The 19151-nt window shown below is 47.4% G+C and overlaps 2 protein-coding genes across 6 annotated transcripts in view; one reads left to right on the forward strand and one right to left on the reverse strand.

The window, feature by feature from the left end:
* The window catches only part of SART3 (spliceosome associated factor 3, U4/U6 recycling protein), a 30478-nt gene extending 23438 nt beyond the window's left edge, over window positions 1–7040 (forward strand). The window contains exons 14-20 of one of the 3 annotated variants that reach the window (XR_004422077.1): window positions 799–875; window positions 1453–1621; window positions 3269–3723; window positions 4226–4378; window positions 5212–5402; window positions 6071–6321; window positions 6819–7035. Coding sequence is in view for 2 of the 3 variants with exons in the window: in XM_033097558.1 (XP_032953449.1) it covers window positions 799–875; window positions 1453–1621; window positions 3269–3723; window positions 4226–4378; window positions 5212–5402; window positions 6071–6245 (1220 nt within the window). In the remaining variant the exon portion in view is untranslated. Of the gene's footprint in view, window positions 1–798; window positions 876–1452; window positions 1622–3268; window positions 3724–4225; window positions 4379–5211; window positions 5403–6070 lie in introns of all 3 variants that reach the window. The other 2 variants (XM_033097558.1, XM_033097560.1) reach the window with 2 other exon arrangements.
* Window positions 7041–10175: 3135 nt separating this feature from the next.
* On the reverse strand, window positions 10176–17941 carry FICD (FIC domain protein adenylyltransferase). Of its 3 annotated transcripts, none has more exons than XM_033098339.1 (3): window positions 17846–17941; window positions 15996–16350; window positions 10176–11291 (listed from the first exon to the last, which is right to left on the reverse strand). In XM_033098339.1, the coding sequence occupies exons 2-3, from the start codon at window positions 16294–16296 to the stop codon at window positions 10216–10218; spliced, it is 1377 nt and encodes a 458-aa protein (XP_032954230.1). In that variant the 5' UTR covers window positions 16297–16350; window positions 17846–17941; the 3' UTR covers window positions 10176–10215. The 3 variants fall into 3 exon arrangements, with proteins under 3 accessions (XP_032954230.1, XP_032954231.1, XP_032954233.1); XM_033098340.1 differs by lacking the exon at window positions 17846–17941 and adding an exon at window positions 17350–17821; XM_033098342.1 differs by lacking the exon at window positions 17846–17941 and adding an exon at window positions 16591–17021.
* Between the last annotated feature and the right edge of the window lie 1210 nt (window positions 17942–19151).

Consider the following 19151-nt stretch of genomic DNA (forward strand, 5'->3'; position numbering starts at 1 on the left):
TGCAGCTCTAGCTCGGGGTTCTCACAATCCTCGGTGTGGGGCTGTCCTGGGCATTGCAGGGCCTGTAGCAGCAGTAGCAGCATGCCTGGCCTCTCTGTACCCACCCAGTACCTGTAACAATCCCCCCAGCCCCAGTCACGACAACCAAAAAGGTCTCCGACATGGCTGAGTGTTCCCTGTGGGCCGAGGTCACTCCAGTTGAGAACCTCTGCTCGAGCACAAAGTCACACACTCCAGAGGAGCACAGAGAGGCAGATGGCGACATGAGTTTTTTGGTTATGTGTACATCACTTGCTGAATTTCAGAGTCCCACTTAAGTTTCCAGTAGGCAAATGTGAATTTATCCATGGACATTGGTCTGGATTTTGGGTGTGAAGCCCTCAGAACTTGAAATAAAACACCCAAACAACAACAAATTACAAAATACCCCACATTTATCATTTGAGGTGCTCTTAAAATTATTCCGTCTTCATATAAATTATTCCGTCTTGTACCGTTTGCTTTAGAATGTTTTCATAATCTTTTCCAGGGACAGCCCATATTAGATCACATTCTAGTTTCCGAAGTCTTTTTTCTTAAAGGAGAAGGGTCGTTTTAAACATTCCGGGCAGGACTATTTGAATTCTAAAACTTTAAGCCTATACGTAATAAAGTCATCTTAAAATTGGGAGCTGATTGTCCATCCAGTTTTTATTGTCTGATGGGAGAGGGCTCTCTTGGAGTGTGGGGAAATTAAGAAAATCTTACGATATCCCTCAAAAACCTAAAAAGTGAAAGTTTGCTTCTCTTTCTATCAAGGTACTTTAGAAGATTGGGATATAGCTGTTCAGAAAACCGAAACTCGATTAGCTCGTGTTAATGAGCAGAGAATTAAGGTAATTATGCCATTTATTTGAAGTCTTAGGAACCTCTGATAACTCTTCTGTGTTTCTTCTAATATTTCTTTTCAGAACCTTTGAGGTGTTCTTAAAAAGTGTCTTTTACTTAGTATTTACTACAAAATACTTGAATCAGTATCTAAATCTATCTTGTATTATTTTTCAAATCTGCTTAAAACTTTAGCCCAAACAATGGGTAGTGGGGGAATTTTAACCCTAAAATTTGCTAGAATAGATAAAAAAGAATAGAAAGGAGCCTCACTTAGTCTAGTGATTGGATTATAAACACCCCCAAATTAATGAGGGCCCCAGTTTGATTGATTCTTTCTTTCTCTGGGTGAATAATTGCTGGGGATGTTGTAAAATATACTGTAGACTTGAGAGACAGCGTCCTGGGAAGCCTGAGAAACACTGGCAGGGGAAAGTTGTGAGCACATCTTTCTCGTTTTTCATGGCCTCGTCCTTTGACTTGGGTAATGCAGTTCCACTCCCTGCCCCCTGTCTCTCTCATCACAATCAGTATAGTTCATGTCATTGCTGTGTCCAGTATTGGATCAGATTCCCAATTTTCCAGGCTGCAGAGAAGGAAGCCGCCCTCGCCCAGCAAGAAGAAGAAAAGGCTGAACACCGGAAGAAGACCCGGGCCGAGAAGAAAGCGTTGAAAAAGAAGAAAAAGACCAGAGGCACAGACAAGCGCAAAGCAGATGAGGACGATGAGAAAGAGTGGGGCGACGATGAAGAAGGTAAAGCTTTGCAGCAGTTTTATTATGGGACATCCCAGCCTTCCAGAGACGTTGCAAAAACTGTACAGAGAACTTTTTTTCTTGAACCATTTGAGAACACGTTGCCAGCATGACGCTGTCACTCTTGCTGTCCCTGCCTACTCCACGCCCTTTGCCAGGCCCTGCCCTGCACAGACACCCTTGCCCATCCACCTGGGCTCCATTCCCTAAACTGTGCTGTTTGCCACCACTGCCCTCCTGTGTGGTGCCCTCCTCTCCCCGCTTGGGCTCCGGTACCCCAAGCTGTCCCTGGTCCTGCCCTATGTGTGGACACGCCTTTATCCCACTCAGCCTCCAGTATCTCAACCCCTGCTGTAGCCCCACCCTGCACGCACACTTGCTTTGCTCAGCCCCACCCATGGTTTTGACGTGGTAGAATTTGCCAACCAGTGTTTCTGTCAATCCTGCAACTCCAGGAATGGGCGGGTGTGGATCAGATTTATTTCAGCAAAGTTAGTCATAGTAAAGAATTGTCTCTAGACATGAAAGGACCCTACATTTTCCTAGTACAAAGTTGTCAGCCAGAGGGATATAGTAATGGAGTCATCATTCAGTTGACCTTTCTTGTGCAACTTTTTGGAGCCTTCAGACATGGTCGTGGTAGCTCACTGCCCTTCAGCGCTCCTGGTTTAGCAGGGTAAGGCAAATGTGATTGCAGTGGTGTGTAATCGGCACCGGGGGAGATGTAGGTGTGAATTATGGTGGAAGCCAACCAAGGCACTAGTGGGACAGCTCCCTGCAAGAAAGAGTTCGTGGGGAAGTGATACATGCATCTGGACATCTGGGGGGAGAAGGGAGTGACTGTCAAGTGAAAAAGAAGGGGAGCCAGACAGAGCCGGTGCCAGCAGAGTGTGAGGCACAAAACAGCCTGGCATTTGCTGTCAGCTGCAGATAGCGGGATTTGAGCCCTGGTGCGGGCGGGGGGCACCAGGGGCAGGTGATGAGGCTGGAGCTGCAGGCGGGCCAGCTGGCCGGGCCCCACTCAGGGCTGCCCTTGAATGCAGCACGCAGGGGTCAGACTTCATCAAGAAGCAGCGGGGAACGGATGGAGGGGTCTGCAAGTAGGGGGCCAGTGCCAGTTGGGTTTCAGTGCTGTGGTTCTGGAGGCAGTGAGGAGAATGGGTTGGAATAGAATGTTGTTACACTCTTGAAGGACACAAGACAATGGTCTGTTTTCAGGAACTACAGACCCTTTGTTGCGCGTTCCAAAGTGCAGCCTGCAGGTGAAGCGCACACTTCCGACTCACCGAGGGTGGATCCCAGGCCCCATCCTGCCCTGGCTGAGGGGCGCTGGAACTTGCTGTCTGAACTCTGAGACCCCTGACCTTTTATGTCATTGTAGACGCTGAGGACGCATGTTATCTGTTCCTCTTGATTCAGTCCACGTATCTGAACGTAGTCAGGGTCCAGAAAGTAGCAGGAAAAAGCCAGTGAGCCAGGAAAGACTTGACAGGCTGGGCGCGTGCACCGCGGTGTCTGGAGCGAGGCGTGTTCATCACGGGCGTCTGTTGCAGACCAGCTGTTTGTGGTGGGAAGAGCATGTACACGGAACTGCTCCCTGACAGGAAGCAGTTAATCATTGCCGCCTTTTTTCCTGACCACCTGTAGAGCCGGCTTCCAAACGCAGAAAGGTTGAGAACAGTGTTCCCCCAGCTGGAGAGGCACAAGCCCTGGAGGCGGAAACAGGCCTCTTTGGGAGAAGCGCACCTGTAGCCATTGAGCCCCCCTCGAAGCAGAAGGAGAGGGCGGCTGCCCTGAAGAGGGACGTGCCCAAGGTGCTGCACGACAGCAGCAAGGACGGCGTCACCGTCTTTGTCAGCAACCTGCCCTACAGCATGGACGAGCCGGACGCCAAGCTGCGGCCGCTCTTTGAGGCCTGTGGAGACGTGGTTGAGGTCCGTCCCATCTTCAGCAACCGGGGCGACTTCCGAGGTTACTGCTACGTGGAGTTTAAAGAGGAGAAGTCGGCCCTGAAGGCACTGGAGTTGGACCGGAAGAATGTAGAAGGGAGGCCAATGTTTGTTTCCCCCTGTGTGGACAAGAGCAAAAATCCCGATTTTAAGGTATGTTCGTGGAGAAAACAGCGCCTCTCATGAAGGGTTGCTATAGACACAATGCTTTCTTCACGCTGCAACTTATATGTAAAATACGCAGGGAATAGCTATACTCCGTTAAGAACTAAACTTCCAGCATTAATTGGGGTGTGTTCCAAGCTGGTTAATTGAGTTCTGAGTCAGGGCTCGGTCACTTCGAGCTTGTGTTTGTTGACAGGTGATCATAAAATTAGGAATTGTAATCATGCCTTCTTTCCGTTGAGTGCTTATGCTTTGTATGTTACCTCAGAGGACCCTGACCCAAACTCGGAGAACAGCTGTTTTCATTCTTGCCGTTTTACAGAGGAGGACGTAGAGGCTTCGAGAGGTTAAGGGACTTGTCCAGAGCGACTAGTCAACAGTTCCCAGCACCCTGTTGGCTCTGGTCTGCCAGGCTGGTCCTGGCTGGAGCTGGTCGGTGTGCTGGTTGGGCCCTGAGTGCTTGATTTCTTCCCCTCCTTTCTTCCTGTAGGTGTTCAGGTACAGCACTGCCCTGGAGAAACACAAGCTCTTTATCTCGGGTCTGCCTTTTTCCTGCACTAAAGAGGAACTCGAAGAGATCTGCAAGGCTCATGGCACCGTGAGGGACATCAGGCTGGTTACCAACCGAGCTGGGAAACCAAAGGTCAGCGTCTGAGCCGACAGCACGTAGCCTTCCGAGGCTCGGACAGCCTCGTTTGGTGTCCGTTCAGAGACTATGTGGTTCTTGAGGGGGTCCTAGTTAATCTGCTAAGAAACAGAAGATAAGTTGACAGAAGGATAGGCACACTAGGCTCTGCTTCCGTTTGGAGCCAGCTTAACTTGTTTGTAGCTAATTGTACTACAAAAAGAATCAGATGTTTGGGGAAAAAGCTACCACAAATTACTGTGGGGGGGGCACAGTGGGGTCTTGGGGTAAAGGGCCATCCTCTGCAGTCTCCTCACTCTTGCCCAGACTCCTCCTTTTCACTAGGCCTCCAGTCATTTCCTCAGGTCCCTCCACCGACTCCCCATTTTCATGTCATCCCCTTTAGCCCCCCCTTCAGCCTCTTGCTAAGTCCTCTTTGTACTGCATTTTGAGGAGTATTCTTTAAGCAAGAGTTTGGGTTACCTCTCTCCCCTCCCCCTCCCATCCAGGTTAATTGAGAGTTAGAGAGTATGAAATGGGGGGGGTGAAGGCATAGACATTAGGGCCCACCTGGGCTGCTCCCCCTGTGTCCAAGGCACCTCATCCATTTGCTGGATTTATACTGATCCGTCTGTTGTTTGTTTTACTGGAGTAAACACAAGAGATACTGAACTTAAGGTTACCTGACGTTACAGTCAGTTATAGAAACGGGGAGGAAGAGTACAGCAGGGAGATGAACCTACAGGCAAGGATGGCGGAGGTGGGGAAGGCCACCTGTTGATGGGCTGACCACCTGACCCGAGGGAGGCAGGTGCGTCGTGGCTCCACAGCTTGTGACCTGGCTCTTTCAGGGCCTCGCCTACGTGGAGTACGAGAACGAATCCCAGGCATCGCAGGCTGTCATGAAGATGGACGGCATGACTATCAAAGAGAACGTCATCAAAGTGGCCATCAGCAATCCCCCTCAGAGGAAAGTTCCAGAGCAGCCTGAAGCAAGGAAAGGACCAGGTGGCCCCATGGTACCGCGGCAGATATATGGAGCGTAAGTGTTTGCACGGCCGCCGGTGCGGACTTTGTCCTGGCCAGCACCACGATGAATTCGTTTCTGGTGGTGCAGCGTGTCAAGGACAAGGACAGGGCCGCTGTCCACTGTGGTCCCCAGGGAAGGGTGTCCATAGCACATCCACGCAGAGTGCAAGCCCAGAAGGGGAACCCTTCCTGGTACTCACCAGTTTACACGTGTGATTTATTTAAGGTCACATGTTTTGGGGGCTGTGATTATTGTAAAGTCCTCTTTGCCGGTTGAATCCATATGTGTAAAACAAAGCCGGACCACCGTATGCTTGCCAGGGTAATCTACAGCTCTGGCTGTCACCCTAGAAAAGTCACGTCTATACTTGATAGGAATGACAGCAAAATTGCAACGTGATTTGGTGAGGTCTGAAAGATTATAGCCATTTTTCTCTTTCCTGGGGTGACTACATGACACAGGTTTGGTCTATGCCAAAATTGGGAAAAAGGCCAATTTAAAGTGATTTTTACCTTCTAGTCAAAGTCAAAGAGACTTAGGCATCATCTTATCCTTCTTGTTTTTTATTTTTCATCTTTTAACTTTGAGTGGTTTAAGACTATCCTGGCTTATTTTCACAAATAAACCAGGGGCCATGAATTGTTGCTTCGAAAGAGTACATTCAGTGTTTGCTCTTGCAGGCGGGGGAGGGGAAGGACCCAGCTTTCTCTGCTGCCTCGCGCCCTGCAACGAACGAGCACTGCAGTAGCTCAAGCCGAGAATGGGCCTGCCCCCAAACCAGCAGCCACCTCAGCAGCCACTGAAGCTCCCAAGATGTCCAATGCTGATTTTGCCAAGTTGCTTCTGAGAAAGTGAACGGGACTCCGAGAGAAGGCAAATGCCTTACTTCATGCTGGCCAGGAAGACCACCAGTCACCCAGCTGTACCCTGGGTATGAAAGCGCCTGCACCCACCTAGTTTCCTCTGGGTTAGACCAAGGGAAGTGGGGTCCAAGGAAGGAGGCTTTAGTGCTCCCTCATATTGAGGGCGACAGGAGGAAAACAATCACTCCATAGGGTGGGCACAGGGTGTAGTTTCTAAGAGGTTTTTTTTTGTTTTGTTTTTAAGAGTTAGAAACGGAAGTGAAACTTGAACACATCGTTTTGAGACTCTGGCCTCTTTTTATAAGACACTTCTCTTACACTCTGCATAGCACATGTGCCCCTCACTCTTTTAATTTTTAAAAGACAAAATGGCAGATGCTAGTAATTCACCAGAATGGCCTATTTTAGTAAAGGGGTGGGGATAGGAGAAGTCACATAAAAAATATTTGATGGGTTTTTGTTGAAGGGGCTGTGTGTTTTTATATTATGTATTTGTAAATGACATGTCAACCCACTGTTTTATGTTTCCTAAAAGCAAAATATTTGTGACATTTGTTTTGTATAGGAATTCTGTGTGCCATCTGCTGTGGACCATTTTCTTTGCCTAGTGAGTAGTGGACTGTGTTGTTTAAATATTGAGTTTCAGCCCTTTGGTTTTGTTTAAATACCATGTCAAGTACAAACTTAAATTTTCCCCATTTAGCTTTGTTTATTAAACTGAAGATCTCTTAAAAACGTCTTGTGGAATGATGCTGAGCTGTGCATTCAAATACTGATGTATTTTGAAATGGGTGTACCTTGCTTTACCTGGTAGATGTGTAAATAGAACTTTTGTAAGTCAAATCCTATTGTCACTTTGATTTAAATCATTTCAGGTGTAGTTTGTCTTCAGTTTTAAAACTTCAGTTTATGGCAGTTTGACACTTTAGCTTTTAAGTTTTTTTTAGCTCTCATTTATCAAATATTTATTGCTTAGAAAGTGACACTGGCAGTTTAGTAGGGGAAACTTACTTTATAAAGGCTGTCTGGGAGAAAGGTGGAATTCTTTCCGATGTGATGGAAATCAGCTCTCTTATCTGTTTAAGTTTTTGTGCATCAGTCAGGCTTCACTACATTTCTTAACTTTAACTTTTCATGGAAAAATGTTTATAAAGGAAAGAATAGTGAGATAAACTCCTTAGGTAGCTACCATTGAATGTCAGCATTTCTCACCCCGGAGCCCATCTTCCTTCATTTCTTCCGCCACCCCCTTCTCCCATATTATGTTGAAGGATACCCTAGACGTCATAGCACTCACCCACTAACATTGTAGCATGTATCTCTAAGAGATAAGAACATAAGGGCCATAATTTTATTATCATTCCTAGAAACGTTAGCAATAATACCTTGATGTCAACTAGTCAGCAAAATTCAATTTCCTATTGTTTCATAAATATCAGTTCCCTCCCATAAGTTATGATTGGTCAATAACTTCTTAAGTCTTTTACTCGGTAGGTCCCTCCCCCTCTACCTTGTCTTTCTCTGTTTTGCACAGAACAAAAATTGGTTGTTGTGAGTAATCTGAGTTAAATTCGAGCAGTGGCTATTTCTCACCTCATAAGCAGTCAGAAGAAGCTGTGTGGTAGCCTCTTGTTCTCTGGAATGGCCACTCACTTCCCTGAGGAAGCCCGTTCGGTGGGTGAGGATTTGGGACGGTTGGAGACCGACACCGAAGAGCCATGAGTATTTCTTTATCGATCCAGGTTTGGGTGGTTTTACTCTTTGCTGCTTCACATTTCACTGTTTTGTCCTCTTGTTGGCCAGTCCTCTGACCTCACTTCATAGTCTTAAATGTTAGCACAGGCTCATCACAGAGGTGAACCGTTTCGCACTGAAACAGGACCCAGTTTAGGTTTGGGGTGTTGACTGTTCTAGAAAGGGATTTTCCAGATGTGACTGGCTTTATGGGTTTTCCCCAGAAAAAATCATTTCAGTAACTTCAGTCTTAGTGAAAGGTCAGTGATCCATCCCTGTCAGCCTACGTAGGCAGCTTACCCAACCAGCTGTCTCATTTTCCTATTGAAAGTACGATCTTAGATCAGTTTTACTGCCAGAATCTAAAGAGCAGGGCTAAGGTCCTGAAAAAATTCCCTTTTGCATCCCTCTGACAAATGGGACCGTCTTGTGAATAAGACAGCAAAGTCTGAGGCATTTATTTAACGTAATAAAATACTTTATTAGAGTTAGTTATTCATTAAAATAACATCCTTCACATACAGCTAAAGTGCCAATTTCTATAGTACAAAGCAAGCACTTGTGTCAGGCTTCCTTGATGTGCTTATAAAACCAAGATGATAGAAGAGTCAGGGTTTAAGAAATACTTTATGGCAGCATACGAATAGGAAACTCTTTTCTATAAAGGTTTGGACAACTATCACTTGGGGCCATTTCATATACCTTTACACTTAATTTCCTTAATCCTTCAGAAAACCACTCTCAGTGTGCTTATTCTACAATTAAATAACTGTATAAACATCTGCTACATAATAGTGACCACATTACTCTCAGGATCTCAATTCTCAAATCAGAGACAACATTGTACATATTCACCACCATTCAGACAATGACACAGTGATGTCCAGTGTTAGACATCACGGGCTCTATCCCTGGAAGGGGAACGCAAAGATTTCTGACAATTCTGACTAAATAGCAGCAGTCATATTGGCACCTGTGCCATGTATGATGGGAAGAGAAGGTTCTTTCTATTTCTATAGAATAACAACTTGGCTGTATTCCATGTAACACTTTATAAGTTGCTTGAAAACTAAGGCCACTCCAAGGCAAACCATTCTGCTTCCCCAAGAGGACGCTGGACAGTACGGTGGCTGTGGGAGGTGGGGTCAGGTCAGTAAGGGGATAAAACTGTATGACAAAAGAGACATGTCTTGGCTGTAGTTAAAGGGTTTTCGTGGTTCAGTAGAAACTGGTGCTCTAATTCAGTATCAAAAGTGCTTTTTTGGTGTTGGTGTGGCATCTGTTTTCTCAGCTCTGTTCCTTAACATCTACCGATAGAAGACGTTAAACTCAGAATGGGGGTGAGGGCACACTCACTCACTTGCACAATACCTACCTCATCTGCAGCATGATTGGGTGGTTCAGTGAAACCCCAGAGAACTTCTAGACTAAAACATCTGGTCTGAGTTGCTGCAAATGAAGTGAGAAAAACATTGATAGAAAAAGCTAGGCTGGCCACTCCCCTAGTCTTTATTAGAAAAATAGTCTTGATATGGAAAAATAGCCTCTGGCACTAGAGTTTGCAAACTAACTATGGCTCAAAGACTCTTCTTGAAATAAGCAAGGTATCGAACTAGAAATGTCAACATTCATTTTATTTCACATCTCAGAAGTTTGCTCTACCAGTAAGAATTAGTTATAACACTAACCTCTTTGTAGGGGAGCAAAAACCTCTAAAAAAGCAAGTGTTCAGTCATTTCTCAAAACTGGGACTGGGTTCTGACCTCCCAAGTAGAATCACAGAACCTTTCGGCCAGTTTCAGAGAAAAACTTGGAGGAGTTAGTCCTGTGGCTCTGGACCTCGTCCCACAGCTCGTGGCCTCTCCCCACCTTAGTGCAAATTCTGCTCCAGAAGCTACTCTGGTCCCTCCAGAAGCACTGGTGCCCCAAAGCCTGCTGGGACCACCACAAGGACAGGCCATCAGCACGGACAGCAGACACAACATTTACTAGTTCAAAAGAACAAAATAAATAACTTGGCTGAATTATAAGTTATCTTAGAGACAAGGCTTAATAATTTAGTTTTTTTTCTTTAACTAAAAAAGCATTTGGAGGTAAAGAATGTTTAAGTTCCTTATCTATCTCCTTTTGCTTTGGGAGATGACAAGGTTTCTAGAAATGCTCAGTTTCTTTGATTTTTCTTTTTTTCTCCTCCCGGACATCCCGTCTCCAAGGGAGGATTTAGAAGGTTAAGGTTTCACAGGCAGCGTCTCCTTGAACCCAGAATGGTTGGGTTTGGCCTCTGGCAGCGCCACCGGGTACTCTGTTGTGGCGAAGAGCAGGGTGTCCAGGGTGGTCTCCGTACACTTGGCAATGAAACGAATGAACGGCCTCACGTCGCCTTCATTGGCGACTTCCAGTACGTGGTAGTACTCCGACCTCTGCTCCTTGCGGATGGTGATGGGGGGGTAGCCCGCCTGCATCAGGATGAGATTCATCAGCAGGCGCGAGGTCCGTCCATTGCCGTCGATGAAAGGATGGATGTAAACGAGTTTATAATGGGCCAAGGCTGCAAACTCCACTGGGTGCAGGTTCATGGCGTCCTCGGAGTTGAGCCACTGTATGAACTCGTGCATCTGCTTTTCCACATCTTGAGGATGCGGTGGGATGTGGTGTCCCACGAGGACCTGTGTCGTCCGAAACCTGCCAGCTTCCACCGGATCCACGTAACCCAGCACCCGCCGGTGGATCTCCAGGACGTCGCTGATGGAGACCGAGCCGATGCGGGACACCAGCGTCGTGTTGACGTACTTCATTGCCGCGTGCATGCCAATGACCTCGTTCTGCTCCTCCAGGCTTTTCCCTGGCACGGCGTAGCGGGTCTCCAGGATGTGCCTGATTTCCGAGAGGGTTAGGGTGTTGCCCTCGATCGCAACCGTGTGGTAGATGTGATGGTAGTACGTTTCCTCCATGACCCTGCGCAGCGCGGAGCTGCCCTTGGGGATGGACATGACCTTCTTCACTTTGCTGTCGATGATGCTGAAGTACCGCTGGTCGATCTCCTCTACCAGCGGCAGCGTCCGGTCCCGGTTGATCAGCGCTTTCTCGTGGTAGGGAGAGATGGTCAACGCTCTGGTGTACAAGTAATCTGCCTGGATGATGTCCTTTTCTTCTTCGGAGAAGATGCCAAACTCAGTGAGGGCGTCCGCAAAGTCCGGATCCATTCTGAGGGCGTGCAAGAAGAGCTTGTGGGCTTTCTCCCGCTTGCCCAGGCGTTTCATTTCCAGGGCTTGGTTCAAAGCCGCTTTGGCTTCCAACGTACCACCTAGAAAAGAGCCAAAAAAAGCACTGGCAGGGAGAGCAAGGAGTGGCAAAGGACACTGAGGTAAGATGTCAACTGCAGGGCCCCCAGGGGAAGCATGGCCTTGGGGGGCTCGTTCCAGCCATTCTTTCATGCTCTTCAGTGTGCCCCTACCACTCCACGTATGGTTCCCCACAGCCCCATGGGGCAATAGGCTGTTCCTTGTCCTCTTGTCCCCAAAGCCATTCTCCGTACCCTGGGAGGCATCACCTGGCCCCCGCCGTCTACTGCCCTGCCCTGGTGAATGGCTGTGTTCCTCCGTGGCCACAGCTCCCATCACACGGCCCTCCCTGCATCTTCTGCTCCATCCTGACAGTACGTGCTCTGCCCCTGGAGACCAGGCTGTGAGGAGCTCCCCGCTGGACTAGCCTCTCTGTCCCTGGGCCCTTTAATAATTTTCACCTGGTGGTTCTCAGCTAGACCCTGCTCGATATCTGGCTTCTTCCACTGGCCCCACCAGTCAGTGTCAGCCACGCCTAATCGGCTTCTTTTACTTGCAGTGCCCCAGGCTCTCTCACCCTTTCGGCTCTGCCTGGAGCACTCTCCCCTGTGCCTGTCCCCTTGGGTCACTCCTGCTTACACTTGGGTCTCAGGCATGCCTTCCCAGGGAGCCTTCCTGTTGTGTGCCTGCAGCCCCCTCTGCTCCTCCAGCACTACACGGGTGGCACTGTATCTGTCACCTGTCAGTTTGTCTAGGCTGGGAGCTCAGTGCTGACTTTTTCACTCTAATACCCTGTGCCCTGCATACAGGACAGTCTAAATGTCTATCACATGAACAAGTGTTGAGAGTGACGTCCTCATCATGGCAGAGTGAGAAGACTCCACTGTTTCTCCCCTTAAATCTACAAGTCAGACAACTCTAAGTCAACAAAGGATTCCCTGCTCGACACAACCACACCCGAAAGATCCACCTTTGGAACATCCGAAGGTGGGTATACAGGAACGAGTAGGCGAGTCAGAATTGGGTAAGGACAGGGATGGTGGCCACAGATAAGGCTTGGTGTCCCCTGGGAGCAGTGGAGAAGCTGGGTTGCAGTCTTCACACTACAGCCTGGATTGTAAGAGGGGCAGAGCATTTTCTCTCCTGGAAAAGGCATCTCCCTTCCCAGATCCCCATTGAGGCACAGGCAGATAGAGGTGGCTGGGAAGTCTTAAACAAGACAGCAATGCTGACTGCCTCTGCTGATAATGGGGGGGGTTGGGGGGGGTGGAGTCATGAGATCATGAACTTGCCTTCTCTGCCCCAAACACCCCAGCAGAGCTCGGGTAAAGAAAGCTGGGAAATGAAAATAAAACATATCAAAATTTTGGGGATGCAGCAAAAACACAACTAAAAGGGAAGCTTATAGCAAGCATTATGGCCTACCTCAAGAAACAAGAAAAATCTCAAACAATCTAATATCACACCTTAACTAGAAAAAGAAAAAATGAACCTCAAAGTCGATAGAAAGGAAATAATAAACATCAGTGGAAATAAATGAAATAGAGAACAAAAAGACAATAGAAAAAAATAAAGAGCTGTTTCTTTGAAAAGAGACAAACAAAACTGACCAACCTCTGGCCACACTTACTAAGGAAAAAAAGATAAGACTCAAAATCAGAAATGAAAGATGAGAAATTAAAATGGACACCACAAAAACACAAAGGATTATACAAGAATATTATGAGAAGCTATATGCCACCAGATTCAATAACCTAGGAGAAATGGACAAGTTCTAAGAAATATACAATCTTCCTAGGCTGAATCACGAAAACTGGGAAAACCTAAAAAGACCCATCACTAGTAAGGGAATTGAAACAGTAATCAATAATCTATAAAATGAAAGTCCAGGGCTAGATGGCTTCCCTGGTAAATTCTATCAAACATTCAAAGAAGATTTAATACCAATCCTTCTCAACCTCTTCCAAAATACTGAAGAGTTGCAAATACTTGCTATCTCATTTTACGAAGCCAGCATTGCCCTGATACCAAACCAGGCAAGGACAGCACACAAAAAAATTACAGGCCTATATCTCTGATGAATACAGATGCAACAATTCTGAACAAGATACTAGCAAACTGAATACAACAAGGCATTAAAAGGATCATATGTCATCAAGTGGGGTTCATTCCAGGGATGCAAGGATGGTATAATACAAGTCAATGATCACACTGACACAATATTAACAAAATAAAGATAAAAATCACGATTATATTGATAGATGCAGAAAAAGCATTTGACAAGTTACAACATCCACTTTATGATTAAAACAATAAAATGGGTATAGAAGGAAAGCACCGCAACATGATAAAAGGCCATATGTGACAAATTCTCAGCTAATATACTCTGGTGAAAAGTGGAAAACTTTTCCTCCAGGATTAGGAACAAGACAACGATGTCCATTCTTGCCACTGTTACTCAACGTAATACTGGAAGTCTTAGAGCAATTAGATGAGAAAAAGAAAGACAAGGCATCCAAATTGGGGGTGAAGAAGTAAATTCACTATTTGCAGATGATAGGATTCTATATATTAAAAACCCTGAAGACTCTACCAAAAAACTTAAAAGTAAATAAATAAAGTTGCAGAATACAATTGCAACAAAAAGGATAAAATACCTAGGAAAAAACTTTAACAAAGGGTGTTAAAGACCTATACACTGAAAACTACACGACGTTGTTTAAAGAAATTAAAGAAGACAAATAGAACGTTGTTTAAAGAAATTAAAGAAGACAAATAGATATTCTATCTTTCATGGATTGGAAGAATCAACATATTTAAAATGCCCATATTACCTAAGGTGATACACAGATTTAATGCAATTCCTATCAAAATCCAAATGGCATTTTCCACAGAAATAGTACAACAACAAAAAAAATCCTCAAATTTGTATGAAACCACAAAAGACCCTGAATAGCCAAAGCAATCCGGAGAAAAAAACAACCCAGAGGCACCACAACCCCCTGACTTCAAACTATATTACAGAGCTACAGTAATCAAAACAGTATGTATGGTATTGGCAGAAAAAAAGGCACGGACCAATGGAACAAAACTTAGAGCCCAGAAATAAACCCACACATATATGGCCAACTAATTCTCAATAAAGGAGCCAAAAACATACAATGGAGAAAGGAAGGCCTCTTCAATAAATGGTGTTAGGAAAACTAGAAAGCCACGTGCAAAAGAATGAAACTAGACTGCTGACACCATACACAAATATTAACTCAAAATGGATGAAAGACTTGAATATAAGACCTGAACCAATAAAATACATAGAAGACGACACAGGCACTAAAACTTACTGACTTTGGTTTTAGAGGGGTTTTTGTGAACTTGACCCCAAAGGCAAAGGAAGTAAAAGCAAAAATGAATGAGACTACATCAAACTAAACACCTTCTGCACAGCAAAAGACCAACAAAACAAAAAGGCAACCAACTGAATGGGAGATGTTTGCAAATGATACCTCTGATAAGGGGCCAATATCCCATATAAAGAAGTCATACAACTCAACAAGGAAAACAACAACCCAACTTAAAAAACGGGCAGAGGACCTGAATAGACACTTTTCCAAGGATGACATACAGATGGCCAACAGATGTATGAAAAGATGCCCAGCATCTATGTACTCTATTGTGTGCTTACCACCCCAAGTCTAGTCTCCTTCTGTCACCGTATATTTGACCCCCTTTACCCTTTGTTATAAGGAAAATGCAAATCAAAACCTTGATATACCACCTCACGTCTGTTAGAATGGGTGGTATCAATAAGACAAGTAATAAGTGTTGGAGAGGATGTGGAGAAGAGGGAACCCTTGCACACAGCTGGTGGGAATGTAAATCGGTGCTGCCACTTTGGAAAACAGTATAGAGGTTCCTCAAAAAATTAAGAACAGAACTACCATAGGACCCAGCAACCTCTCTCCTAGGTATCTACCAGAAAATTTTGAAAACATTTATTCATACAGATACCGGGGGTGCCAAAAAAATGTATACACATGACTTGTAGTCATCTTTTATTATTGGTATATCGAGTATTACAATTTTAATACAGTTTTTTCCTTTCTTAAAATGTGTATGTATACATTTTTTGGCTCCCTCTCTATATATATACCTCTATGTTCACAGCAGCATTATTTACAGTAGTCAAGGCATGTAAACAACCGTGTCCTTCAACAGATGATTTGATAAAGAAGATGTGGTACTTATATATAATGGAATATTACTTTACCATAAAAAAGATGAAATAGTGCCATTTGCAACAACATGGATGGATCTTGAGAGTATCATGCTAAGTGAAATAAGTCAGATGTTAAAGGACAAGACCTGGATGATTTCACTATGTGGGATGTAAAACTGAAAGCAACAAACAAAACAAAAAAACAAGCACACAAGATACAAACAACAGAATGGTGATTACTAGAGAGGAGGGGGCTGGCGGGAGGACAAAGGGTAAAGGGGGTCAAATATATGGTGACAGAAGGAGACTAGACTTTGGGTGGTGAGCCTACAATAGAGTACATAGATGTATTATAAAGTTATAGACCGAAAATTTATATAATGTTATAAACTAATGTTACTCCAATAATTTTAAAAAGTGTAAATAACACAAATTATGAACAGGTAAATAAATGGCATAACCCCCCCCCCCCCCCAAAAAAAAAGGCACTGAGAGACCGCTGCTGTCTTACCCGGAGAGGCCTTGGTCTTGACCACCAGCAGTGCTGCGTCCTTGGAGGTGACACTGAGCTCCGTGGATGGTCTGGTGCACTTGGTGATGGCATACTGTGCCCTGTCCAGCTTGCTCCTGAGCAGGTAGAAGCCTTTGAGCCAGGCCCAACACTGCTCCTCCATGGGCCCCAGCGGCAGCAGCAGGGCCAGCAGGGACCCCAGTACCATACTCAGCAGCATCACCCACAGGAAGCGGCCCCAGACGGAGACCCATTTTGGTTCAGTCACTGCCATTACTGAAGCCATCGGCAGGAGTGTCATCTGGACTCAGGGGTAGGCCCCTTGCACATACCCAGTCGCCAGAGAGAGCTGGATCTGCAAGGTACCAGGAGTTGTAGGAGGTGAGGCAGGGGAAGTGATACGCTTAGGATGCGTTTCTGTGTCCAGCTAGAGCCTGGAGACCCCCCCGCCTGTTAACTCACTATGACCAGGTGGTGGGGGCAAGCAAGAAGTGTATATAAACGGGGAGGGGTGAGCCTGGAAGAACTGGTGCCACCTCCAGGGTGGTGTGACTGAAAAGTAATGCCACCGCTGCCCCACACATTAAGCACTTACTGTGTGCCAGGCCCTGTGCGAAGCGCTAAGGACCTGCGCATCCTGTCTCCTGCAGTCTTCCAACAGGAGCTGACGCTATCATCACCCCACGCTCCAGATGAAGAAACAAGCTCAGAGAGGCGAAGTCCCTTGGCTCAAGTCACCCAGTGAACAGGCGACAGCCTTAGGACTTGAATTCAGGACCCCATCACTCTAAAATACTCCACTTTCACCACAAATTCTGTGGCTTCTGACACTGGGTGTCTGGGACACAACATACACACATACCCAGACTGGCTGAGGTAGTGCTGAGGCCCATCCTTTGGCAAACACAACTGTTTGGTGGCCTGATTTATGGCCATATGGGTGGCCCCCTCGGCATGCCCTCACCCTTGTATTAGCCACACTGCTGTCCAGCACGGATGCTGCCTAGAGTTTGGACAGTCTGAGCATCTAAAAAAGAAATCAGGGTGTGGGCCAGAGCAGTGACCCCTGGTCCTCTGTGACAGCACGCATGTGCTTGGGGCTGGTCAGGTCTGCAAGCCATTATGCTAACAACAAGCATTTAGTGGGCGACTAGGGTGTGCTAGGCACTGCGCGGAGTGCTAGCCCTGCGTTATCTCACTTAATCCTCACTGACCTAAGGAGTTACCCAGCTCCACTGACGGAGAGAAACAAGGCACGCACAGGCTGAGGCAATCCCCAGAAGGCCCACAGGGAGCTGACAGAGGCGTCGGAAATCTCCCGTGTGAGTCCAGAGTGCCCGGTCGTCACCTCTACCTTATTCATAACCGGGGCCTGTGCACCTGCTCCGGGCTGCTCCTGGTGCTAGGCCTCCGGGTCCCAGAAACGGTCGATTAGCTTTCTGATCGCTCAGGGCTGAGAGTCTAATGCGGGAGGCTGGCTCGTTGACACCGGAATGGCTTGGTATACTCGCTAAGGGGGTGCGCTTGGCGTGCCGTGGGTCACGGGAGGTGTGGGCCACTGTTTCGTCCAGCTGGTCTGGACGCGCTCCCCGAGGGACAGACTTCTTGGAGGAGCCGGGTTTAGGCGGTGATGCTGCTGTGCACCGGGGAGGAAGAAGTGCGTTCCTCTAGGCGCGAACCTCTCACCCCTCTACGCTAGGAAGAGGGAAACTGAGGCCCAGAGAGGCGAGGGGACTGGATAAGGTCACTCTGGGGAGCCGACCCTTTCCGACCCCGCCCAGGGCTCGCTGCTCTGTCGCACCCTCCCCGGCTCGCTCCTTCCGAGACCCTCGGGCTCGCCCCCTCCTCACCGCGCGCCGCTGCCAAGCCCCGGGGCGGCCTTCCGAGCATTCGCAGGGTCCGCGGCGCCGGCTCCCAGGACCTCCTCCGCCGCCGCCTTCTAGCCCCGCCCCGGGCGACTCGCCATTGGTTGGCCCGCCCTCCTCGTCTTGGCGGATTGGCTTTCCTCACTGTTCCGCCTCTCGCATTTCCGGGTTCTAGCGTCCGCGTCGGCTTTCCCGGGAAAGGCTCACCGTGGGCCACTCCCATTGGTTGGCTCCTGCGTTTGTCTCGTGCCCCCAGTAGCCAATAAACAACAGGAGGGGCGGGGCCTGGGCGACAGGCGGGAGTAACGGGGGCGGAAAACCCCACGCGGAATGCGGTTTGGGGACGCGCTACGTGCAAGGACGGAAACTCGATGTTCCTCTCGCTGGAGCTAGAAACTCGTAATTCCGCTCGCTTGGAGCTGCTGCCCTTCCCTCAGGTCTCATCCGGGGTCATCTCTCCTAGCCTCAGTTTCCTTAGGTGTAAAATGAGGATGCTGATGGCTTGCACCCCTCCACCCAGTTAGTCTGACCTCACAGCCTCGTTATCCTCCACCCTATGCTACGGGGATTGCGTTCTTTCGCCTTTCACCTGCCCTCTTTGCCTCCCTGACTTAATTTGGATCCTCCAGAGAAGGGCCTGGCTGCTGCTTTTGGCTTCCCAGAGAGATAGAGGATTGTTTCTTGATGCAGAGAGATGAAGACTCCACCTTAATTCACAAATATTGAAATTAAACATCCAGGAGGTGCCCAAAGATGCTAAGCATTAAGATGTTAGGTCAATTGATGGTCGTTGGCGTAAATTCAACGGCCAACAGGAGTCCCCGGTTTGGGCTGTGGTGAAGAGGGAGGCTATTCCGTGAAAACAGCTCAGTGGTGAAACAGCACAGCTGTAGAACAGCAGGCTGTGAGGCAGCCTCATAGAGGCAGCCCCGGTGTGGCAGCTCCGCTTCCCTTTGGTGAGCCGCCTTCAGTGTTACAGCTCAGCTCCTGCCTGGCTGCAGAAGACCTGATGCTTCATATCTGACCTCCATGACCCACGTTCCCCTTGGGAACCACTCCTGGTCAGTGGTAGTGGGTGTCACCATTGGAGCCACACAGTCGTGGGGCCAAATCCTAGCTCTGCCACTTGCATGAGTACATTCAGCAATTGACTTAACCTCGCTGATCCCTTTTGCGTTTCTGTAAGATGGGGTAATGTGATGACAATACATTTTCAAAGTGTTTTGTGTGAGGGCAAAGTGAGGTCCCATGCGTCTGGCACAGAGCAAGCACTTGATAACTGTTCGCGGTT

This window comes from Rhinolophus ferrumequinum, chromosome 25, assembly GCF_004115265.2.
Source record: "Rhinolophus ferrumequinum isolate MPI-CBG mRhiFer1 chromosome 25, mRhiFer1_v1.p, whole genome shotgun sequence".
Classification (NCBI taxonomy): domain Eukaryota; kingdom Metazoa; phylum Chordata; class Mammalia; order Chiroptera; family Rhinolophidae; genus Rhinolophus; species Rhinolophus ferrumequinum.